This window comes from Paralichthys olivaceus, chromosome 2, assembly GCF_024713975.1.
Source record: "Paralichthys olivaceus isolate ysfri-2021 chromosome 2, ASM2471397v2, whole genome shotgun sequence".
Taxonomy (NCBI): Eukaryota; Metazoa; Chordata; class Actinopteri; order Pleuronectiformes; family Paralichthyidae; genus Paralichthys; species Paralichthys olivaceus.
In genome coordinates, this window is record NC_091094.1 from 4,972,318 (window position 1) to 4,998,140 (window position 25,823).

General features: G+C 42.8%; 1 protein-coding gene across 2 annotated transcripts in view; it reads left to right on the forward strand.

The window, feature by feature from the left end:
- Positions 1-25,823, forward strand: part of arhgef10la (Rho guanine nucleotide exchange factor (GEF) 10-like a) — a 101,204-nt gene that overhangs the window by 3,798 nt on the left and 71,583 nt on the right. Inside the window, exons 2-13 of one of the 2 annotated variants that reach the window (XM_069532244.1) lie at positions 3,687-3,986; positions 6,036-6,063; positions 12,814-12,974; positions 14,935-15,030; positions 15,126-15,253; positions 16,482-16,577; positions 17,280-17,388; positions 18,498-18,598; positions 19,462-19,539; positions 20,976-21,155; positions 22,179-22,295; positions 25,148-25,240. In XM_069532244.1, coding sequence (XP_069388345.1) covers positions 3,692-3,986; positions 6,036-6,063; positions 12,814-12,974; positions 14,935-15,030; positions 15,126-15,253; positions 16,482-16,577; positions 17,280-17,388; positions 18,498-18,598; positions 19,462-19,539; positions 20,976-21,155; positions 22,179-22,295; positions 25,148-25,240 — 1,482 coding nt within the window. In that variant the 5' untranslated portion in view covers positions 3,687-3,691. The remainder of the gene's footprint in view (positions 1-3,686; positions 3,987-6,035; positions 6,064-12,813; positions 12,975-14,934; positions 15,031-15,125; positions 15,254-16,481; positions 16,578-17,279; positions 17,389-18,497; positions 18,599-19,461; positions 19,540-20,975; positions 21,156-22,178; positions 22,296-25,147; positions 25,241-25,823) is intronic. The other variant, XM_069532249.1, reaches the window with a different exon arrangement.

The following is a 25,823-nucleotide window of genomic DNA, read 5'->3' on the forward strand; positions in this document are numbered from 1 at the left end:
TCTTGATAAACAAAAGCCTTGTCTCATCAACCCGTTCAGGACGTTCTTATCTCTGTGCAGTATTTGCACAGCGTACATCCAGTCCGGCGGACTATTATTCTGTGAGCACAAATGGCAGATGGGCGGTGGAGGTTGCTCCCACCGTGTCCTTGACAAATGCAGCACCACCTGCACATCACTGCTGTTGTGGGCCGACACCACTGGAGCCCTCCTCTGCAGCAGAGGGCAGATGAAGGCCAGACTGGCTTCTGAATGAATAATACATCCCTGCATGTCTTAACAGTGGCAACATGACAGCAAACCTGGGGGAAAGCAGAAATCAAATCAAATATGCATAGATAAACCTCTTATCATGTTGTGTTTACAGTGTGATATTATATTCAGCATGGCCCGTGGCACACAGTCGTCCAATATTCATTTAAAGTTAAGATTTCAAACATTCGTCCTAGTCATGATTTATAATGCAATAGGCTCTGGGTTCTCCTGTGTTTGACGATCTTTCAGTGAGGTTACGCGATGTCAAAGCAAATCCATGAAATCCTCAAATGTCTGTGAACAGCCTCCCACTCAGGTTGTTCTGCCTTTTGACATCCAAAGAGAGACATATTCCGTCTGTTCTCAAGGAGCTGTTTGCGCTTCCTAAATTGGCCGAGTCACATTCGTATCTCTTCGTAGGAAATCCTCAGGGAAGCCGAAAAAGGAACAGGCGCCAGAGGCAGAATCATCCCCTGCCTGGCACTGTTTGTTGTTGTCAATGGTCCACCGCTCGCTCATTGTCTGCGGAGTGTTTGTCTGCCATTTTCTGTTAAAGCAAAACTCTAAAGTAGGGTTGCTCTTAGTGACTTTCTGTTAGATTCTCCAATGCTGTTTATTCAGTCACCCCCAGCTGCTGCTCTCCTCCTTTGTCTATTCATACAACCTACTGCCACTGTCCAATGGCTGAGCGGTTTGTCCGCAGTTGGTGTAAATCAGTGGCCAGAACTAAATATGCTGCCCAGAAGTCCTCACTGGAAAGTTTGGATCCAGTCACTGGTTTGGAAACTCCACTTTTTCATCTGCTGCTTTTAAACCTTTTCATTTAACTTTCTCTCTTCAAAGCAAATTACATATCCCTGCAGCTCAGGGAATTAAGTTGGGAGCTGAGTTGGAATCAGACGACATGAATCAGGTCTAAGAATCTGCTTTTGCGAGGACTATTTATTACCATTTATTTAAAGACAAGACATGATGCAATGTTTGATGCTTTCAGTCGGTGAACGTGTGGCCCGTTTTGTCGTGGATCACCCGTGAGAGTGTAGACATTCTTCCCTTTCCTCCACTCATTACCACATTTGGGACACAGCGGGAGAGTTTGCAGAGCTCTATGTAGGTCAGGGACAGGGTGTGTAGGAGTTTGATTCATCTCTATTCTGTGATGTATCTTATTTTCCCCTCAAGAATAGCTTTCACCCAGCGCCACTCCCGGGGCTCTTTATTTTTCCAAGCTGGAGTCTGTTTTAAGACTTGGCTAAATGTCTTGCGTCAAAGGAAAGCTGCTCAGAATACCTGTTGTTTTGATATCGAGGAGGGTGTTTTAAATGAAAACCTTTTAGCCTGTAGGTTTTGACCATTTATTTATGCCACAAGCTGTTGTTTTAACAATGTGTAATGATCAGTTACATCTTTGAGATCTCAGGGCGCTCTGGGTTAGTCAGTCCCATTCATTCCTGCGAGTATTCAAGAGTGAGAGTTCAGTCACCGTGGCTTTCTTTTGTGGAAATACAGGAACAATTTCTTTTCAATAAAACCCTACATTGTAGTTTCCTTTTAAAAATACATCTCATTCAAGGACAACGCTGTTTTCTTCTTATAAAATCCTCCATTCTTCCTCAGATTGAGTTTGCATGTGACAGTAGACTGCACAGCCATGGTCCAAATGACCTGTGAGCTAATCAGTGCTGCTGTGACGAATGCAGAAACAATGCCTGCCGAGGCCGAGCAGAAGTTTTCACTCCACAAAAGAGTCATTGTTAATTTGACCAGCGAGTGGGATGACTGGAGGAACTCTTGTTTGTGGTACAGAGGCGGTAACTGGGTCCAAAGGCTGCAGTTGGCATATTGTACTTGTAAAACAGGCAGACGACTCATTTATAAAGACGGCGGGACTGTTTTATTATTTCACCGCTGTAATTTAAAGACTTATTTAAAGAAACATATTTGGTAATTTAAGATCCGAAAGCCATCACTGCTCCTGAACAAACATCTTGTCCAAACTGAGCTGGCAGCGAGCAGCAGTAAAAGATAACGAGAACCGTATAACCGACATTGTGACAGCGCTTGTATCCAGGTTAAACAATAAATGCTGACGATGAATTTTACAATCCACAAGCAGCATGTTTCAGGGATGTGTCCCCTCACAGCCGGACCTGTGTTCTGCTGCCCGCGGCTCCGTGCTGTCATTTTCCCAAAGGAGCCCGACAAAGTGCCCCGTCAGGCCCCGACGATGTTCCAGCGCTGGAAGAAGTTCAGTGCTAATCAAAATGCAAAGCAGGTTCAGGGTGCTGGAATGCTACACCACCATGTACAGGACGACAGCCTGTACGTCATAGAAAATCCCCCTCTTTTTATGAAATAATGAAAGTGCTGCAGCAGTTTAATACCTTGAGGGCACGTGTGGGGTGGAAAATTGCTGTTTTATTGTGAAAATATGCAAACAACCAATCTGTTTTCCATGGTTACGGATGATGACATGCTCATTTGTTGAAGAATTCTTACAAAACCCCTGTGAACAATGTGTTTGCAATTATTACATGACAACTTTGATCAGTTCTGATTATTTAAAACAGTAATACTGGGAGTTAAAGCTGTTTTCATTGATAAGACGAGGTGAGATGAGTGTCTCAGATTACTGAGGTCAGTAATGTTTGGGGACTGGGTGTCTACATTAATCTGCCTCTAAGCCTCCTCAGACCCCCCCCCCCACTCCTCAGATTTAACTAAAAGTCCTTCTTCTGGCCATATGTCATGTTAGCGGTGCTCGGATTTACTGTGCTTCTCTCTCAGTGCAGCCTGAGTGTGGACGTTGTGCATTTATTCAGCTCGATTTGGTCAAAGTGTTTGAAAACGTTGTTCAATTTCGATTCGCCGCTTACTAATGAAGTCTGAGGATTTTGGTCTGATGCCTTGTTTGTTCAAGAGTTCATGTCAGTTCAGATAGAAATACTAATATATCACTTGAAGGTATTTTAAATACCAGTGTTTTTGTAAAGCAGCCACTGAATGGTGTGTTTTTTTTTAAAGATCAGGATCCATTTCAGTCCTCCAGTTAGTTTCCCTTTTGCCTTTATCCGAATAAATCTTTTTATGTAAGGGCTGGAAGTTGAAGTCATTATTGAATGTAGTGTTTTAATCATGTGTTGATTATTTTTTTATGATAGTATTCATGGGTTAGTTGTACAGTTTGTTTGGATGATATGTATAATGCACATGAAATATCCATAGACCTGGTTCATTTACATTATTTTGTCTGTTGATCATTGAGCACCGTCCCTATCAAATATAATAAATGCAAATCTTGAATAATCTTTAATAACCATTCCCTCAAAGTCTAAAGAAACTTTTTCAGTAAAAATGTGGTACGGGTGTCATCTTCAACTCAAAGTGATGAACAACCGTATTTACACGTGAATATTTTCTCACCTTTTCAGGAATTATGTCGACTGTGATGTCTCAGCAACCTCCAAAGGAGGATGAAGAGGATGAAGACGAGGAGCAGGGGGAAGAGTTTGTGTTTGACGACAGCACGGACGACGAGAAACCTGAGGAGAAGAGTAAAGGGATCATCTTGGACTGTGTCAGTTCCGTCCAGGTGTCAAAGAAGGAGGATAGTGGGACGTCAGGAAACGCATCACAGACAATCACAGACGGTACCCGACTCCCCGAAACTCTGCCTCCTGCTGGACAGGAGGGCGTCTCTACCGAGGTCAAGGCATCAATTTCTCCTGCAGGTGAGATATTTTCAGGAGTGATCAAAATGTTTAAACAGGTGCTGAATTGATTGAGTTTTTTTCAGACAACCTTGACAGAGGCAAGTTTTTTCAAGTCTACCAATCCCTAATGTTGTGATTCAAAACTTCCCCGAAGTAAAAGTATGATTTGCATCAAAATACACTTTTTGTGAAGAGCGTAATCTAAAAATTCTCACCACGTCCTGAATTAAAAATCAGTCATTTCCTCTAGTGTTTGGCCCTAATATCAAGATTCTCTCTCCGTACAGCAGATTTTCTAAATGGGGATATATCCTTAATTATCTTTGCAGTTTTTAAGTGTTAAGTGAGTTTTAAACGTTTCAGTATTGCAAAGATAGATAGTGAAATAAATGAAATAGGTTCAGTCCCTCTCTACCAATCAGTTATTTCTGTCTGGCCCCCAGACATAATTCTGTTATTTAACTTAGTGTTAAAGCTTCACACCGACTCGTCTGCTTTCCATTTCCATTCCTTTCCATTTATCCTTTTCTGGCAAGTTCCTAAAAAACAATAATGTTTAAATATTATAAATGAATTAACCAAAAATGTTCAGTATTAAATTTACTACTAGCTACTACTGGTATCAAACAGTATCCATCTTGTATTTACAGTGGTTCATTATCACGCATGTTTTATTAGTATTGGATTATGATTTCTTGTGTTTTTACCCATAAGGAATATTTTAAGGTTGTAGCCGGTCGAGATTTGACGTATTTGTTTTTCTTGTACAATGAATCATATTTATTAAGCCGATCATATGTTTTGGATTCAAGTGCTTGAAGGAAAAGTGACTCTATTTTAGTGCCAAATAAATGTGGCTGAAGTAAGCAACCCCCTGTAGAATGTAGTAAAAGTACAAGTAAGATAAGATGGAGGCCTAATTAGCACAGTAAGTGAAACCACGTGTGGGTGGAATGTGTGGGTGTGCAGGGGCTTCCCCTCTAACATGAAACTACATGTGAGGTTGAAATATAAAGTATAAAGTACCAATCGGGTAGAATTGAATACAACTTGTCCACAAAGGTGAAATATTCCCTTTTTCCCATATGTCAAACTGTCCCTGTCTCTGCTGAACTGTCTCTATGTTGTAGATTCGATGTCTCCTCTTCGATTAATGTAATCTCATCAGTTCACCATATGTGTGTGAGTGACCTCAGCCAGCTGTATGTTGTTTTAATCTTAACACGACTCGATTCTTCCTCAGGCAGCAGAGTCAACTTCCTCCTCGCTGGATGACATTTATGTAGACATAAGCATGACACATTTACCACCAGGCTGGCCAGCGTTAACAGCTCCCGGTTAACTCACACCCAGATAAATAGAGAGATTTAAGGTGTTGGACGAGCTCTTTTGGACAAAGTAGAGCGATTAGTGCTTAATTAAAAAGCTTTTTTACCAAGTCTGTGTGGTATAATCTGTTTAGTGGGCTGTGGGGATGCGTAGGGGGAATTCTGGGCATTGATAATAGTGTGTGGTTGGAGGTCTGTTATGTAATCGAGGGCAGAGAGCTGCTGAGATTCAGATCCCTCCCTCAACAGATGACATGAGTTTACATGGTGCGAGCTAAAGGAAATCGATAATGGCATTTGTTTAACATCACCTTCGCTGTGCGTACCTTTGCTTTGACAATACAGCACAAGAATGCAAGATCACTTTAGAGTTTGTGTTTACCTTTGACCACCTGGTTCACTGTCTCAGACTCGGGGAGTTTTCACACCGGAAAGTTTGGAACAAAGGTTAACTTGTGACATTGTTTATGTTAGTTCTGGTTTCATATTGTAATTTAGGGAGAACACCGAAGACTTTTCCATGATACTTACATACACTTCACTAGATTGGTTTGGTGTCTGTTGGTTTGGTGTCTGTTGGTTTGGTGTGTGTCTGACCTGTCAAATGTCAAATTCGTTTGGAACCAGCAAACTGAGCATCCTCTTTCCTATAAGTAATTATGTTTTGTCACTTTTCAAATATGTACTTTCTTTGCTTCGGAACGATTTGTCTCATTGCTGTTTTCCTTCTTTTTAACAGATGCTCCGGTTAGTGAGTCACCCAGCTGGTAAGTTGCCTTTGATTCCTATCTGAGTTTGTGGAAAACTACTAAAAGGGCGGTGGAGGACGTAGACTCTAGACGACACCACATCAGTGTCATGTCATTATGTCTGAGATAATGTCAGTGGGTATGAGATACCGGGATGTTACCCTACATTCGTTTGTACAACATCCAGACGCCAGATGGTTCCTTACACCCACAGCTAGAAGGAGTAATGTCAAGTATGAAGTGCTGCTGCTGTTCCAGTTCTAGAGGGAAATCACAGGTCTGCCTAATTCATAATGATGCATATACAGAATGATAAGATGAGTCTTGTTTACGCTCCATGCCTAATTTCTGCTTCCTCCCAGTACAGTGGAGGGAAAGGGAAAGTAAATCCATTGAAATGTATTGTACAGAGACTTTTGCGTCATCAGTGGCTCAATTCAATGAAGTTCCTATAACAACATCAGGCCTCGTACATTATCTTGCCCTGAAATCCTTTGACTTTTGTCTCTTAGCTGCGTGAACTTGTCATAACTTGCTTGTTTCAGCCTGATTTGCGACGAGCTGAGTATTTGTGAGATCTGATGATGATAATCATCGCCCCTGAAATGTTCTGACACGACTGACTATTCCATCTCGTGTGTGGGGAAAGTGTCACTCTCAAAAAATGTTGAGTAGAAAGAACAATTTGACACCAAGCTTCAAATCTTCAGCTTCATATCTGTGAAAATCAGCAAAACAGAAAAGCAAACAGTGGCACTAGTTGTATTAGAGGACCCTGAGATAAAATTAGCTTTGACAGAGCTTATTCCACAGAATATAAGTCATAAGACTACTTCTTCTTTCCTTAAAGATCCGTGTTGATTTATTTTTAACCATTTTTAGTGATTTGAGTATCATTGTAATTGATTTAACCTTCATTACATTCTGGTGGAGTTAAAAGACCTGCACACCCTCGCAACACCTACTCACCTACTCACCGTTAGCGTGGGACAAATTACACTTCTATATATTACATTATAGTTCTTTAATTATACATTTAGAACTCGGAGTCTGGTGACCTCACATAATTGCACTGAACTTCAGTCTTGTGCAGACGTCCGCTTAGCCAGAATAACCAAACACACCTGGTGGATATATCTCAGAAACCATTGCACATAAACCTGAAAACAAACACATAAATCTAACTGCCACTGGGGCTGATTTTATTTTTTGTGCTTTTGGTGAAGTGACACGCAGCATTTGTGGAATTTAGGGATTCTTCATACACTCATGGAAACATTAAAATCCAATTGATAGATAAAATGTTTCTCTCCTATGCAGCTTCTTTTCACCTGCGTGTTCCTTTGTTCGTTTACTGGATTGTGGAATATAAGTATTGAACCTATTTACACCAAATAAGGTGGAGGGATTGGACATGAACAGAGATGTGCTTAAAAGAAGTGAATCAGTGAATTTGTTGTTACTAACAGTAAAGAAATACACAGTAATTGCAAGTTATGATTGCGGTTATATTAAACTGTAATAACTTCAATATCCTCGAAGTTATAGTTTTACTATCTGGAGAAAAGGTTGAAGATTGAGCCCCGACATGAGTGGAAAGTATGATGCAGTGTTGTTGCGTCGCTGAGTCATGATTTTAACTGTTAACTGGCCAAACCCACAAGTTTGAACCCAGCATTTTGGTTTCTCAAAATAATCAGCTCCTTTTGACATTCATCAATTTCTCTGGAAGTATGTCTGGAACTTTATTGACATTGTAAAATTTGGTGAAGGTTCACTCTGCTTTCCTTTTCGATAGACGTGTGTAAGGTGGTTTGACTCTGGCAGAGGTCCTGAGTTCTAGTTCTTGGTAACGTGAAGTGAGCTTCAGTCTCAACATGCACAACATGTGGGATGAGCAGGTGCGTGTGTGAAGTAAATCCGCTGATGGAGTCACGCAGCATCTTTCACTCAATCAAGAAGCCTTCAAGGTCTCAGCACAGAACATGATAATGAGATATTTTATTGATTCCTGTGGGGTAACAGTCTTTCTCCTTCCCTGCTGTACAGGGAGGTTTGCCTTCTTATTTAATGGCTCAAACCATTGGAATCTCATTAGTCAGAGTAAAACAAAATGAAATAAACACTGTGGTTTATAGCTGATATCTTATTTATACCAGGGAGGGATACGCCTCAACGTCTGTTCTGAATGCCTCCAAACACTTGACTATAGTAATTAAGAAATATGATTTGTAATTGTGAAGTAATTGTTCAACTTTTGTAATATTGTAAACGTACCGTGGCAGAGACGTCTCAGACAAACACATGAACAGAAAACGGTGATGGAAGAGTCACACAACGGAAAAATAATCACAACAGAAGTGAACGACAATGAAAAAAGCAGCGAAGTGAGCCTTCATTTGTTAAATCCGGTCAAGCAGGTTTTGTGGTTTGGTGTTTCGGTTGTGTTATCACAGTTGCATCGTCTTGTGGCTGTTGCTTTCGTGTTTTCTGTTAACACGCTTGTTTGAGACATCTTGGTATAAAATAGACCAGAAAAACAACAGGTTATTGGCGGGTGGCAACCAACGTCGAGGTGCGTGCATCGCTTTAGTTGCGCTCTTCTTCCTCTTCCCGGACTCGTTCCATTTGGGAGAACTCGTCGGTCTCCAGCCTCAGTGTCCTGCATGTTGAAGCCATCCAGGGGCCCTGGTTTTGGTGAGGCCCCCCATCTGTGCTTCTAGGAAGTGTGCTGAGAAACCTTTTGCTGCCAGTGGACTGTAGAGGCTGGATTCCTGTGGGCTTTCCTGTGCTGAAAGGAGAGGCCTGTATTTCTGCACAGGTGCAATGTGTGTGTGTGTGTGATGGAGTCACAGTGAGGTCTTGGCAATTTCTCATATAGGGACATTTCTGCTGAGTGCACGTTTCCACTTTAATCTGCCTTTTAGAGAAGAGCTATCAATAGCACTTTCCAGCATCAAGGTGTTATGTCCGTCAGCATATCGGCAGATTTAGAAAAATGTCATCAAAAATGACTTTGTGATTGTCATTTCAGAAACATGGTTTTTTTTTTCTGCTTGTCACAGCCGTTAGGCTCAGGGCAGCATTTCCTTCCAAACGCTCCAATGTTTGATGCCAACATTTACTTGTGGCTCCATTTTTTCCCCCCCTTTGACAGATAGTTTTCATTAAACGCATAGCATGGAACCTCAGCAGTGAAGAGATGGACACAAGAGAAACCATGACAACGTGGCCTGTGTGTGTGTGTGTCTGCTTTATTTACAGAGTGGGAGTAGAACTTCAACTCTTCTCTTCTCCTGTTGAAGTTTCTTTGTTTGCCGTCACCTTTTTACCCTTTTGCATCCTTGCAGAACTTTTCACATTTGCCCCTGCAAGGAAACTCATCTACAGTAGCTTACGGAACACATGTATTTTTCACAGCCGATTGTTTGTTTGAGGACCACCTCGCCCTGTTGTACTCCTCCTCAGGTCAGGTGTGCTGTGTTAGCAAAAGAGTGATGCTGCTGCATGAGCGATAAAAACACTTACAAATGAAAAGAGAAGACAAGAACCAAAGACGTATATACCAGCGCTATCTCATTTGAGTTGTGCAGACCGATGTCGGGGGCGGTGACGCCGAATCGTGGGAACGGGGGGGAGATTTATGACCTGAGGATAAACAGAGCTCCATCAGTATGGTCAGCACAATGTCTGGCTCTGCGGAACAGCTATGCCCAGGAGACACCAGGGGGCAGAACAGGTAGCCCCATGTCACGCTGCACTGCCCTGGCACAGTAAGTGAAAGGAATGGTGAACGGTGTGAGATTTGCATTCAGGCAGCTTTCTGCTTGAGGCTGCGTTTGGCCCCCGGGCTGCGTCATTTGCATTGAAAAATGATTCCCGCCTCTCTTATAGGCACAGATAAGTTGTGAAGGGATGCACAAAGATACGCCTGGATCGACCGCTGCACGGCTCATATCACTCACACCTGACACGAACGCACACAGTCGGGGGGGGACTATTGTCTGGGCTCCACACCGTTCCCACGCGAGCCGTTCTAATGATGAAAGACGGGTTTATTGTAAGAAATGTGTTGACAAATCGCTCTTTATTTTGTTTTCATGTGGGTGCAGATCATTTTCGAGCTCCCCCTGCATTGAGACGAATGATGCAGCATTATAGAGAAAGCAGCAGAGTAATACACGGCAGCTTGATACCGCTGCAGAACCAAATGGCTGCTATCAGCACCGGTAATATCAGTCGATGTGGTAATATATTTATGAATCTTACCCATCAGTATTCTCTCCGTCGTAACACAAATGCTACAAGATGCCTGCTGTTATTTTTTAATCCTCCTCTGCTGCGGGCACGCTTTCCTTTCTGGCTGACACACACCTCACCTGCTGCTGTATCGTGTGCAATTAGAAGGTTTTCAGACGCCTTCAGGTTTTCTACCTTCATCTATGATGCAGAAACCGCTGCACTCACTACGTGTTCAAACCTTTTGCTATGACACTTGAGTCTTTGGTCAGGAGCTAACTGTTTCCTCCAACGGGGTCGTGATTTCACCCCCTGTCCGTTTATTAGTTTGTTTGTGTGTGTGTGCATGACTGGACCAAAACAACTGTAAGGATTTCCAGGAAACTTAGTGGAAGGATGTCGGGGTCAGGGAGGAATCCTTTGTAACAGATGACCAAGAACCTGATGATCACAATATCTGAGATCCAGAGATCTTGTTCCAGGAGGAATGGGTCTGAACCATAAACTGTACATAAAGATGGATGACAAGTGAAGCCAAAGGGCCTTGATTGGCCTTGAGGTGTGTAGTGGCGGAACCTTGATATCTTATTGCTTCTGCTTATTCTTGTGCTCTGAATGGCGTCAGCCTCATGATCAGTGTTTGCATCCAGGATAGTTTGGCTTCATTTTTGCATCGTGGAAGGAAGATGAGACACATTGTCCAATCTTGAAAAACACAACATCGTCTGGGATACTTGAAAACATTTTTCTGTTTTGATTTTTTTCATTATGAGCCATTGAGTGTAAATTGGGAAAAGTGCTGTTTTCATTTGAGAAACAAATCACAACAAAATGTCTAAATACCAGCTGGGTACAAGGAAACACAATAGTTTGCGAGATGGTTTTATACATATACTTTTATTTCCACTTAAATGAAAACTTTGTGAAGCTGCTTCTCGAAACTACAGCATTTAATACGCATTATCTTCCCTGCACGTCATGTTTATCTGCCGCCTTCCTGTCACTCTGCTGCTGCTGCTGCTGCATTGTGGAGAGTTGCTGAGGTGTTTAGCAGAGGGACGGATTAAATTAGTGTAACTGGGACTCTCCTACACGATGGATCCTGTCATATTATTAGTCATGTGGGGGAGGACAGACCCTCACTGGCAGCGTCAACACAGGCCATGCGATAGCTTGTCACAATATTTCCCCTGTCTGTTTTTAATAGCTGGTTCAGGGCATGTTTTCTCACACAAAGCCAGTGGTGATTACAGTGAGCCGCAGGCCTGACAGATAATGATTTGACTGAGCTCGAGGGCAAATTAAGTAACGCAAGTAACAAGCAGTGGGTGTGATATTATTATTTTTTTTTACACGTGGCTTGGTAAAAGTTATTCTGAATAAGTCAATCAGCTCTGCTAATCCCACGCCCGGCTGAAGCTGTCACTATTATCACAAAAGTAATCAAAGAAGAAGTGGAAGTAGTCATAAATAATAATAAAAATCCCACTTTGTAATTCTGAACAATTCACTAATATCAGTTTCACTCAAGGTTCCGTGTGGGTGGAAAGTTTCAGGACTAAAAAAACCTGTAAAGCCTATGTAGAAAAACCAGCCACACATAAAAGATAGAAGTCCTCAGGGAGCCCGTGCCCCCGCCACCGCACAACAACCCAACAAATCTGTCATTTAGTGATGGAAAGAATTTTAAAAATGAATGTGTCTGACTGCACAACTGCATAAAAACACATGGAATAATAGATTTAATGTGCCAGGTAAATTTCATTAAATGCAGTGCGTCGCATGAAAACGGTGAAAAGGTAAAAGAAGAAGAGTAATTTACATTTATTTTCCAGAAATCTCTGTGTCTCTATGTGGGCGTATCTCATGTACTGTTCATTTTAGATCACGACGACAGCGCGTTAATGACAAAGGCAGCTGATTCTCCAGTTTGGGGTTTTACTGAGTCGAGCTTCATTAAACTCAAGGTGAGCAGCTGTTTGTGCAGCTGCAGCTTCGTGGCTCTGTGGAGTCCCGCAGCAAGTCTTCATTTGCCCTGGCTCCATTACTGCAGGTCACTTTTACAGTTTCAGATAGAAGACAGGAACTAGCATCACCACAGCCCCGTTTCCAAACAGGCAGGTTGAGAACGGGGCAGTAGTTTGAATATAGAAGAGGGGTATCGTGGAATTTACGAGATGATCTGTCTGATTCATTTTACTTTGGCACAAAAACATGGCTCAAACCTTTCCTTTCAGATTTCCTATTAATTGGTCACGTAGTAGCTAGGAATTAAAAATGCACATCTCTCAGCTTGAAAAAAAACAAACTTTTCCATACCCCAGAAAGATGCTGACAATTTGACAGCAGCAGTATGTGCTCTGTCAGTAGTGAGGGAGTGTGCGTTTGCATGCTTGGATAACAACAAAGTATTCCGACCCCCACCTCCAGCCACCGTGCCTCCCTTTCCTCTCGCTGAAACCAACTATGTAATGAGGCGCACGGCGCTCGGTGTCGGTTTAACTGTGCTAATGTTTGGGTACCTTCCAGGGCCTCGGCAGCAGATGAGCCCAGCACCTCAGCTCCCTGTGTGGGAACGCAGCTCCGGGGGCTTCCTGTGGCGCCATCAGCTGCGGAGAAGCCGGCTGATTCAGCAGAGCACAGCAAAGAAAGCGTCAAGGAAAGCTGTGGCTCGAGGGACACCTCTGAAGGTACAGAACTGAATTATATTGACAGGGAAGTGATGCACCTTTATATTGAAGATCAAGGGTTCAATTTCAGAGCAGAAAGATTAGACCTAAGCTTGCCTTGGGATTCAGGCTCATTCCACCAATGTATTATAGTGTTCCCATCACGGACAGATCCAATAGAAAACCAACAGGGCCTCCAGAGTTGCGTAAACAGCACTGTGGACTACACCATAATGACACTGGCAGTATAAATTGTGCACCGGTATTTTGTTAGTGCTGCACATTGCGTCTCTTGACCTTGATCAAAGGTGACAAGAACACCATATTACAGACTTACAGCCACCTGAGGGCTCATTGATTCCTCCGGTGGTCAGACACACACACACACACACATATGTTAAGACACGTGAATCCGCACAGACACACCCACACACATGTGCACACACACACCGACACAATGCACACTGGCTCACATGCACACATTCTCTGCCATGATTTGATTCCTACACAGACATGACATGAATCCAATTAATTCAGGATGAGGATCAATAGAGAACCATTTCCATGAGGGAAAATTGCTTTTGGATTTTGACTCCGTCAGCAGTTGCTGCTGTTATTTGAAGGTGGCTCAGAAATGAGAAATGTAAAGGAGCCCTGCAATGCTGCATGATATTTTTTTTTATGTCCCACCCCTCTGATGTGTTTTCACACATGAACACAAAGCAAGTCAACTTAAGATGAATGACAGCGTTTGCACTGATCTCAATGGGGAAACCGCAACAATGCTGCATTTGTGTTTTTACCTTTGAAACTGTTTTCAGACAATATTTCTACTTTTCTATTAACCAGCTGTGGAGGGCGCGTTTCTTTGTTTTGTTTCAGTTTGACCGAATGTGCTTAATACAGGTCATCAGCTAATTCCAGAAATCTTTATCTGTCTGTATGTTGCTCACATAACTGGAAATCCATTAATCTCATCAGCTTCGTACTTGGCATGTCTCCTGTTAAGGGACAGCTGATTCTCCAGTTAGTGGTTCTGCGCACTGAGTCGAGCTTCACTGGACTTTGAACAGTCAGGTGAACTTGGGTTCTGAGGGCTGAGTCTTGTAGCAGGGCTTAATTTGCCCACGGCTCAATTACTGCAGGTCACTTTCACATTTCAGAAAGAAAAGATTTCCACAGGCCGAACGCACAGCTCATTCCAACCAGGCAGGATTAGATCCGTTTGTGAAGAACTGTTATGAATAATGAAGCATTTCCTGTTTGCACTTCCTGTGAACGAGTTTACCAGAGTGTCATTGTGCTGCTGTAGAGAAAAGTTAAATAAAAGTAAGAAGATAGAGCGACGAACTTGTGGTTTACCACATTTGGAATAACAAGCCGTGTACCCATGAGGCCCAATCACTTTGCAGATATGCTGATAGTCAGACTGATATCCCAAATCCAGTTGTTTTCTTCTCTGTGCTGAATCCTCTCTGAATGCACAAGTGAAGGAAAGGCAGCGAGATGAGTAGCTAATCCTGTTTTGAAGAAAGAACAGTTGCCTTTTTGTTCGTCTCCTGGATTGTGCCCAAGGTAATTTCAAATGTCGGACTTAACTCTGCTGAATAATCCGTGACAGAATACACATCTCCAATCAGATTAATTGAAAACAGTGATTGTTGCTGTTCGGGGGATTAGAGGAAAGTGATGCAGATAAATCGCAGTTTAAAACCAAATCAATAAAGCTCACTGAGCTAAATTAGCCCGAAACACTCTCAAAGCAGCTAATGACAAAGGCTGTCGAGCGTAGAGATAGAACGGGTCAATAGCTCAAACAAGCTGGATGCAGTCACGTTGCGTTACATGGACGAAGCCATTATGGAAACACGACACGTGAAAATGACTCAAGAATGTAAATATTCCAACACATGCATCGCCATTCTTCCATTTAAAAACAGTTTTCGATGACTTGGCTAACTTTGCTGGTTTTCCCCACCAGCGTCTCGTGCGGTCGAAGTGGAACCACCGTCGTCAGACTCTCCTGAGGTGATCTACGACGACGTCCCCTGCGAGGACCCCCTCTCCCCTGTCGAAGGTGGGCGTGCGGTGACAGAATTATTTGTTTATGACGTTTGATGGTCCATGAATCTTGAAGCACGGCGTCGCTGACTTGTAACGTTCCTCTCGCAGATATAATTTATGAAGACGTTCAGAGAGACACGGGTCCTTTGAACACGGGCAACGGCTGGAGCTCCAGCGAGTTTGAGAGCTATGACGAGCAGTCGGATAATGAGGCCAAACTACCTGCAAGGAGCAAGGTATTGTGTCTGTGTGTGTGTCTGTGTGTGTGTGTGTGTGATACATACATACTCGTCTGTCAGGAATGATTCTTTACTTTAAACGGCCAGGCTGTTGTCGTTGGTCTCCATCACTTACAAATATAATCAAGGAGTATATTTCATCTCCCAGTCCTCTGCTGCAGCCGTCTTTATTAATGTATAGAAGTGGAAGGAAACTATAAAGAACATGAAGAATCAGGCTGTCGGGGCTTTATGCTTCCAGTGTGAAATGAAGGTAAACAAGAGGCATCTCTGTGTGAGCGGCCGCAGATCTCCTGTCCTCTCTCTGCCAAGGATGCTTTTCATCAGTGTTCCTGCAGCCCATCAACAGAGTGTTGCTCTTCCACATGATGGCACTGTGCACACATTCACACATTATACTGCATTCTCCCCTTACGCTCCACCGGCCTTTAACACGCATGCATCGATGCAGGCATTGGGGGGGGGGGGGGGGGGGGGGGGGATGTAGGAGTCAAACCAGTAAAGAAGTGTTTGGTGTTGAATCATTATCGGTGTTTAGACTTATTCTGGCCTCCAACACATTTTTCCACATCGCAGTTTTCAGATTAATGAAAACACTTTGAAGTGAGTTAATACTTTTAGGGAGACCAAAGGGAAATGCTTTGGTAGAAAAAAAGAAAAAAAAAAATGAGTTGTGGTAATTACAGGAGGATTTGGTGTGAAAACCTCTTTTCTCAGGCCACTGAACAAAACGAAGCTCTTCAGCTACACTGGTTGAACAATTAATGAAGAAATCTCAGCTCTTTTACATTTTTTATCAAAACACATTGTTTTTAATTAGTCCTGCCCGATTAATTTCCCCCTAAGTGTACCTGAAGTTGTCCTCTCGTTCCGTTCACTGCCTGGAAGAGCTGCGACAGAGCTCTGCTTCTTTGATATTAGCCTGCACTCCCCCCCCCCCCCCCGACATCCCCTTCTATAAATCAGTGGCCATTAGTCTCATAAAGCAGATTTCCTTTGACCGAAGCAGCGCTGCCAGCTTTCACTTTCTGTGCTTGTGATTAATTCCCGATGTTGTGTCGCTTGTTTTTGCCTTGATCACTTTGCCTTTCCGTTTTCCCTTTTCCTCTCCTCCCCTTTGTTTATTGTTTTCTCTCTGTCTTCGCCCTCGGCCGTGCCTTAAATGCGACCTGCCCCCCTCCACATGCCCCTCCACCCCCCCCTGCCTGTCCACCAACACCTTTAGCTCTCTCCTGAGGTGCTACGGCTGCGGGAGCGGTGTGCCAGGACCAAACGTGAACTGGCCATGCGGCTGTCTGGCAAACACAACTATGACATCAAGGTATATCTGCGAGTGAACACAGCGATAACACACTTTTTTCTTTGCAGAGCCCAAAGCAGTCTGTGAGATGTTTGCTCGTAGGACTGACGATCACCCAGAGCTGAAATATGCTGCGTTTGTAAGCTTAGCTGATTCAGAGGCTTTACTGACTTGCTGCACCCTCCTCCCCAACTTTCCTTCGGACTGTGACTTTCTTTTCACGACTGTCTTGCTCCCTCTTTCCCTGCCTGGTTTAATATCAAGATGCATTTATGGGACACATGAATAATTTAATAATATTCTGCGTATTTACTTCCATAAACACCAGTGCAACTTACCCCCAATTAATGACCTACTTTCCTGAAGTAGCATCATTTAAAAATACTATCAACCAGAGTGTATTCTGGGTTCGTGGAGTCTGGTTGCAGGTCCTCTGTGATGCTCAGGGGGGAGTTTGCGGTCAGATAAATTCTCCCACACTCTAATGTTGAGCTCACCCTGTGACCATAATCTCTCCGTGACTTGCTCATGGACTCTCTGATTAGAGGCTGTACAGCGACCCACAGGGAGCCGCAGATAGCGAGATTCATGATGAGCCCAGCGAGCGCCACTTCTCTCCACCGCTCTCCAGAGGAGCACCGTAGGTCATCAAGTCTCCGCAGCATGGCACAGTTCTTGTGCTCTAACGTTCCTTCGTTGTCTCTGTCTGCTCCTTCCAACCAGGTTCAGCAGCTCATGAAGGCGGCGAAAAGTGGGACAAAGGATGGGCTTGAAAAGACCAAATTAGCCGTCATGCGAAAAGTGTCCCTCCTGCAGAGAAAAGATCAATCGGGTAAATGCAGCGAAGTTTGAAAAGTTTGCAACTGTTTGTCAACTCGCTTTTTTTAATCTTTTGGTTAAAAGTTTCATGATTTCTAATGATGAATATTGGTTATGAAGTTTGGTTTTTGTTGCTCCTGACTTTTTGAATTAGAGGCAGTTTGTTGTGTGTAAAGCTTGTTCCTCCGGCTAACACTACTTTGAGCCGAAGTAGTGTTAGATGGAGGAAAAAGTTTTTATTTTGTACAATCCCCTCAGGCGGAAATGAAAGTGCTGTAGAAAATAAAGACAGATCTCACTGATTAAAACCATAATGAATAAAACCGTCCGTCTTAGTTATAAGACGCATGATGTGGTCGAGCTACGTGAGAGGAGGATGAGGCAGCTCATGCTACACACTATAGGTTGTGCCATAGGAACCCCTGCCTAACAATAGAAGGAGATTAGCATCCATTAACGTAGCACGAGAAGCGCCTCAAACAAATCTGCGAGCCATCACAAAGAGTTAAAGAGGCCAGTGCTGCTATTTTTAGGTGTTGATGGAGGGAAATCTCCACAGCATTATATTACTTTTCCACCAATGCTCTGTTATCATTCCCAGTCTTTAATTGGAATGGTGGAGGCTTCTGGTATCTTATGTCAGTGTCGAATGTCTTTGTGCCAATGCAGAGATGAGAATGTGCTGGGATGTGTTTCTGCAGACACTTTCCTGTGTGCCTGCTTTACTCCTTCAGAGATACAGTATTGTTTTGAAAATCTCTTTTTTTTTTTTTCTTCCTCAGGCCCCTCTCTCTCTCTCTCTCTCTCTTTCTCGTTCAGTTCGCCATTGCTATCTCTCTCTCTCTCTCATATTCTTTTACAGCAAGTACAAAAGTCTCTTTATATTTTAGAGGTGATAAACTTGTGTGTGTCGCAGTGTCTCCAGCTGCAGTGAGATCTGAAGGCTGCCTCTCTGCTGTTCCCTCTGTGTCTCATTCTGTCTCTGACACACACACACTCACACACACACACACACACACACACACACACACACACACACACACACACACACACACACACACACACACACACAAATTCTCTCTTTAACCTCCTTGTATTTCTCTCCATCATTTCTGATTGCAGAGGAGGAGGATGATGCAGGATACCTGGATGTGGCTGTGTCGGAAATGAAGCACCCTCCCCCACAACTGAGTCCCATGCCGGAGGGGCTGACCAGCCACCAGGTGCACCTCACGCTTTTTTTTTTGCAGATATCTATTTTTCTTCTCTATGCTAGTGCAGTGCCTCGTTGTAAACCTGCCGGTTTGCTCGGCCTGTGTTAATGCTGGTTGCAGCTTTTCGTGACCTGCAGTAATTGAGCCGTGTCAAATAAAAGCCCGCTGCAGTCCACGGAACCCAGAAGCTGTGTCACACTGCTGCTGCACAAAGAGCAGTTAACATGTTCATTCAAAGTTCAGTGAATCTTGACGCGGAACCGCTAACTGGAGTGTTGTCGTCGTGAACACGCTGTTGCGATCGACTGGTCACCTGTGTATTCAAAGTTTATTAATATTACATAGCGTATCCAAATCCCTACACATTCAACACTGCACTTCCTTTGGCCCTTAACAAAACAAAAGCCAAGTGTGAAGCTGACGGTTCTGGAGGTGTGCACAAACAGACGGAAAGATCAGCAGTGGATAGACGTCTAACCTGCTTATGTAGAAACATGCTCTGAAATGAATGTCTTGCACTTATGTGAAAGGCTCTAGTGTGTCGTGTTTAATAGTAGTAATTAATTATTTAAGTATTTTACACATGTATTTTTATGTATTCTTCTCTTTTCCCTGTTTGGAAACACGTCATGTTTTATAATTTTACACTAAGTGCCAGAGCAGGCGTTTTCATGTCATAGGTAATCTGATGATTCAGAGGCCTTGCTCAAACAGACCCTCCCCACTTTCACTCTTTTTCCTCCTGTGACAAACTCATGATTATAGTTCAGTCTATCAACGTGCACCACGTTTCACTGAAAACATACTGCACACTGTTGCCCCATCATGTCCCCTTAGCGCTGGATTAACTGACTGGTCTGTTGTCTATGCAGGTTGTCAGACGCCATATCCTCAGCTCCATCATTCAGAGCGAGCGCAGCTACCTGGAATCTCTCAGGAGAATCCTGCAGGTGAGTTGTTCAGTCCCCGTTGTCCTCCTCTGCCACATGCAATATCTTCACCATTTAGCCATTATGAATTACACCAGAAGGAGAAGTGGTGATATCCATCAAATTACAGAAGTGTCTGGGCATAAATAATCCTGATAAAACAAACCTATCAGGTTTCTGCGGCGCAGTGTTGATGCTAAGAGAAAGAGACTGTCAGACGTGCTCGGGACGCGGCGCAGCCTTTTTTGTTTTTTGGTGGGGAAAAGGAGACTTGTTATCGCTTAATCACAAAAAATGAGAGGAGCACCCACTGAAATGCAATCAGCAGCAATCAATGGCTACCTCATGCACCGCAAAATCCTTCACTGTCAGGATATGATGTGCCACATTTGTTGCTGAGAGACTTGATTGTTCGTGCTACGTGGGGGATGCTCTTTGAAAGTCTCTCTTCTCAGTCCACAGAGTTGAGTCAAGCGGTAAATGCAGCATCTCCAGAGAGATAAAGACATAAAATGATGAAAGGTCACGAGCACAATTAGACACCGAGGGTTGTAACTTTACTTTTTCACTGTAAAATGGTTGTTCGTGTTGCGCCGCCCCGCCCCTGTTCCCTCCGTCGATGATTCAGTGACAGATTCGAAGACATAAAACTTTCGAAACATCAGGTGGCGTCTGGGTAGAGCAGCAGGAGGCAGGACATGACGTTTCATCCCACACGTTTTAAAAATGTCAAACACACCCACCCGCTCGCGGTGAATCCTCCGGACATTACCGCTCTTTATTCTCATGTGGAGTCACTCTGTCATTCTCCAGAGTTTTTATTATTCTGGTGGCTGGCAAGAAAAACATTTAGAATGTCCTGCGTTCTCTCACAAAGCCCCTCCAGAAAATTCAGTTGCATTAATGTTTGTTTCCATCTTCCTGGTTTTGCCTTTACACGATATTATCTACACTTCAGTAGGTTCAGATTCAAAGAAGTCGTGTTTACTGGGTTGCTTGTCAACATCGTTCCATAGGCAATGCTAATATCCTCATGAGCACCGAGTGAAGAAACAGTCAATACCCCTTTCACCATGTTGCTTTTGCATCTGTAACTCTGCTGGGAGCTGCTTCTTGGCCATTATTATTCTGGCTTTTATGATTACAAGTCACCTTGAGTTCTAAACATGTTTGCTCGTGGCAAATGCTTCTTTATGGGTGAATCCTCTGGATTGATGTGCTTCCAGGCAGCATGACTACATTTCCTCATTATAGCCGATTCATGGGATATTTGTCAGTTACCTCTCACTTGTCTATTTACGCTGGTGAATAGAAGAGACTCTTAACAGGGGTGAGTGACAGCAGATTCATCTGACGCACCCACCCACACACACACACACACCCACACACACATATACATGTACATGTACATATACCGCCAACAATAAAAACCCTATTTTCTCTCTCAATCTCACCAGGAATACCACAGACCGTTGATGGAAGCAGATCCACGCATCCTGAGTCCGAGGAAGATCCGCCCCATATTTTACCGAATCAGGGAGATCACGCAGTGCCACTCCATGTTCCAGATTGCACTGGCGTCTCGAGTGGCTGAGTGGGACAGCAGCGAGAAAATTGGAGACTTATTTGTCGCCTCGGTTAGTGTGCATTTTTTTTTTCCTGTGTACATCTTTATACGTGTGAAATGGAACAACAAACCAGGGTCTTATTTGCCGTGCCTTTTGTTTTTTGTGCACAAAATGCAAAACAAAGCCTTGCACTCTGGGTAGAAACCTATTTTTCATGATGTCTCTGTGTATCCTTACAACACAATCTCTGCTACCCCAGAGTTTTAATGAGCTACAGGTTTTTAGATTGAGCAAACAGGGATAGTTTACTCCAAACACGGAATCAATTATGGCCGAGATGAATCTCTCTGGGATATGTGTCCACAAATTCTGTCACTAGAATATTACTGTTCAGTGTGAGTCTCTGCAGTGTGCTCATCCATAAGGTCCACTCATTATTTGCCTATTAGAGGGGTGCGTTCGACCCTCTCTTTCTCCGCTGGCCATTACAGCTCTGTTCTATTGATATCCTAAGACCTGCCACCAAATGAGGCCAGTGCTGGGACCGTGCACTCCTCTCTGAGCCGCCCCTTCGTCGTGTGGCGATGTCTCCGTACCTGCGGGGCTTCTGGTAATATCTCAGAGGCAGGATCCTAAAGGAGGGTGTGAGCAATGAAGGTTAATTCCTTCATGTGATTTGCTAATTCCCCACTGCTACTATCAGCTGCCTGGTGTGGGTTTAATTGAGGAGAGAGAACAAATGTCTTCCGCACAACAGACACACACAAACACACACATACTTTCTTGCCCGACCTCTTAAATGGCTCGTGAAGGGTGTTGCAGTAACCGGGGATGGTAAACAAACCAATTTTTTTAAGCACTATACTTAAATGGCCATTTTCCAGCCTCCCCCTTTTCATTGAAATTACCCTCGGGTCGCCCTGCGAACAGGATGGTTAGCCAGACATTCGAGATGTCAGAGGAAATTACCTGACTGCGTCTGTGGATGCTGGTGTAAAGACAAAATAATCAAACGTGGCAGAGCAGTAGACCTTCTCATTATAGGGCTGTTGTCACAAATTCAGGTGATTATGCTTGTGTCTGTTTCCACAGTTTTCCAAGTCGATGGTGCTGGATGTATACAGTGATTACGTGAACAACTTCACCGGGGCCATGGCTCTAATTAAAAAGGCCTGCATGTCCAAACCAGCCTTTCTGGAATTCTTAAAGGTGAGTTTCAGACCATTTACATAAAATTATTTTAGTTCTCTAAGTTTTCAAATTAAAGGAACCCACCTGTTTTCTGTTCCTCTTTTAGTTTGTGGTAACAAACTACCCAAAGGCCTCAATGATAAATCTCAGGTTTCCAAATAATTCAGTGTGTAGAACAGAAAACAGAAAATGCTCATTTTCATGTGGGTACTTTTATGATGGTGTAATGTGTAATGTAATATATTGTGAAGGAGAAATATCAGAAGATTTGTCTCCTGCGTTTAAATGAGAAATGTGGAGCATCTTGCAAAGTTATACTTTACTAACTGAATACTTACAAAATATGATTAGCTCTTTGCTATTAAATGGCTTTATTTATGCAATATAATAATAACATTCTCCCTGAAATCAAATGTATTTACTCATATTTTCTTTCTTCAATATGTCCCTAATACTCTTTGTACATTGTATTTTGAATATTAGAATCTATAAATAATATTCGGCTCCAGACCTCCATGACCTTGAAAGGGTGAGCTGTATAAGGGATGAATGGATAGAAATAATATATTCCTTAGTGATATAGAATTCACTGCCTCGAAATGCCCAAGGATTTCCAGGTAATGAAAATTGCCTGTATTCATGCTGTCTGACAATAACTAGCCTGTATTTGTATTTTTCTCTCATTCTCTGTCTTGAAATCTTCTGATAATGTGTCTTTAAAAGCTCACACGTTGTGCAATGGATGGATAAATGGATAAATGCCAGAAACCTCAATTAAATCACAGACCAATTCACAGATATAGGAGATTTTACACATTTGATTAATCTATAATGAGAAATGGAAAGTGGACAGTTTCCCCCAACAAGACAATTATGATGTGTCCCTCTGTTTACTTAACATTTCTGATATTAATTAAGGACTGCGAACAATGGAACATTCTGCCAACGTGCATGGACGGTGCCAAGAATTGATTTGAATATACTGAGTTTACAATTCCCTGTGTGCCCCGGCATTCATGCATGAGTATGTACCTGGATCATTGAGCTGTAATGCTGATTTATAGAACCAGATCACACAGCTGACAGCCCTGCATGTTACTCCAGATAACATGCATCCCTTTCTGTCTGCTGAAAGGTTCCTCTGTCTCTCTCACTGACTGTCGCAGCTCGCACTGGCAGCGTGAAGAAAAAACTAATAATAAATTGGTATGACACAGACTGGAAAAAGCAACCAAACGGAATAAATGACGGACATTATGTTGTTTTTTAAAATATTGTCGAGGCCCGTGATCCTGAGCATGCAAAGAACATTAGCAGGGATTGGGACTCGTGAATTATGAGTCTGGATTCAGTTGGCGGACATCATGATGTAATGTGAGAGCTGCATTTGGTGGAGATGCAACATTTTTGGTAGAATAGAAATCTCAAACATCTGCAACAAAGATTTTTGTCAATATAATGAGGGAGACTATTCCCTCAAAAGCAAAATTTCCAAAATACTGTCCCACCTTAAAAAATCTGTCAACTCTGCCCCATTCCCTACGAGAGAGAGAGAGCTGCGCGTGCACAGAACATCAACATCCCATAATTAATAATGCTACCAAATGCTGTTACCTAGATTATGTCTAAAACTTGAAACCAAATGGCATCAAAAAGAACACAAGGAATCACGCTCCTCGCCCTCCCTCTCTCTCTCACTCACAAATAATCCTACCTGCGTCGGTGGTCGTTAAAACATCCATAAAGATTTATCGGGCAAGAAGGATTCAGCATAAACTAATTCAACAATCCATGCGTTGTTGAGTTGTTTTGCATTTGCACACTCACACAATAATAATAAATGTAGATCTCATCTCAAAAGTGAAACTAATTCCTCTTTAGTTCACTTCTCCCTCTGCTTCCCTCCCTGTGATCAGACTCTTGCCATCAGTGTCGACTTTGCTGCCAATTCTCTCGTTGGCTGATTTTAGCTTTCTTTGCCTTTCTGGCAAAAACCTTTCACTTGGTCGAGTTTTAGTGGCTTTTGAGTTTTTGAGTGACGGCTGTCAATCAACCCCGACCCTCGCACTTTCTGCACTGAATTCTTTGCATTTGTGGTTGTTTTCATGAACTTTATTAATGTAATAAGATGTTATCCAGTTTGTGATGATATAGAATGTGACAGTGACTGACTGGTGTAATAATGTGACTGTGATGACCAGAAAACTAAAGGTATTCATCATTCATCACACAGATAAGATGAAATATTTCTACATTTAATAGACTGCAACATTAAGTCAAATTTAGGCTGAGTCATTATATTACAATCATCAATATCTACTTATATCAGAACATCAGTGTCAAACCAATTAATTCAAAACTAAAGTATAAATCAAACTGATGTTCAGGTCTAATCTATGTGTCATCTTACAAGTGAAAAAAGTTTCTTCATGCCTCAGGAAATTATATTAGCTGCTGCACTTTATAGCCGATGATGCAATAACTCTGAAGTTCCTGGAACAAATCTTTATATAAAAATAATTTCCCTATATTTTCTCTGTCTCTCAGTTGATCTCGGACCTTTAACCAGCAAACATAGTGGTTTGCTGCTTTATGCAGATGCTTTCATGATGCCACAGACTTGACATGACACCGACATCTTCTCCCGACCTCTGCCCACATTAATACATTAAACAAGACATGCTAAAAAAAAAAAGAAGAGAATTATTCACCCACTCACACACCCACTCCCGGTCTATACAGTCTTCTGACAAGCGCCTCTTCAAGTAGGAGTAGCGTAGTTTCCTCATAATGGCCTTTCTCTGTAGGAATATATTTCCAAATGTGTGTGTCTAGTTTTATTTTTCTTCTATTTTTTTTTGTATTCCCAGAAGAAGCAGGCATCCAGTGTTGACCGCATCACTCTGTACGGCCTGATGGTGAAGCCCATTCAGCGATTCCCTCAGTTCATTCTGCTCCTGCAGGTATAAACTCTTGTTTGTCTTACAAGCTTAAACACATCCAGTATGAGAGGCTTCAGTCAGATTAAATATTTAGCAGCGTGAGCACTAATAAAGGTGCAGAGCTGCAGGGCTTTTACCTGGATTTAAAATTTTAGTGCGAGAAGTCTTACCTCACATACTTTTACTCAACTTTTACATACAAGCAGCGAGCCACATCAGCTCTTCGTCCTGCTGGCTCCACATCCCCTGCTCCTCTACTTTCTATTCTGGGCAAGGATTTGGATTTGAGCTTGACTTGACTAGATCTGCAGCAGCCCATTTCATCCCTCAGTAAGCATTGATTATCCATGAATTCAAAAGATAAGTTATGAATGTGAATCAGGCATTTGCTTCCAGCCCAAACTCACCGCTCCAAAGAGGAAGTGGATGTATGAAATCATTACATTACTGGGAACTGGAGCTCGAGGCGTTGATGTTCATCTGAGATGCATATCAAGACAACACAGAACTCTCAGTGAGTCATAGATGCAGAATAAACATAGATATCAACATAACCATGGACCTGCCGCAGCCTGTGGTTACGCATGGTTTGATGGTTTGGAGA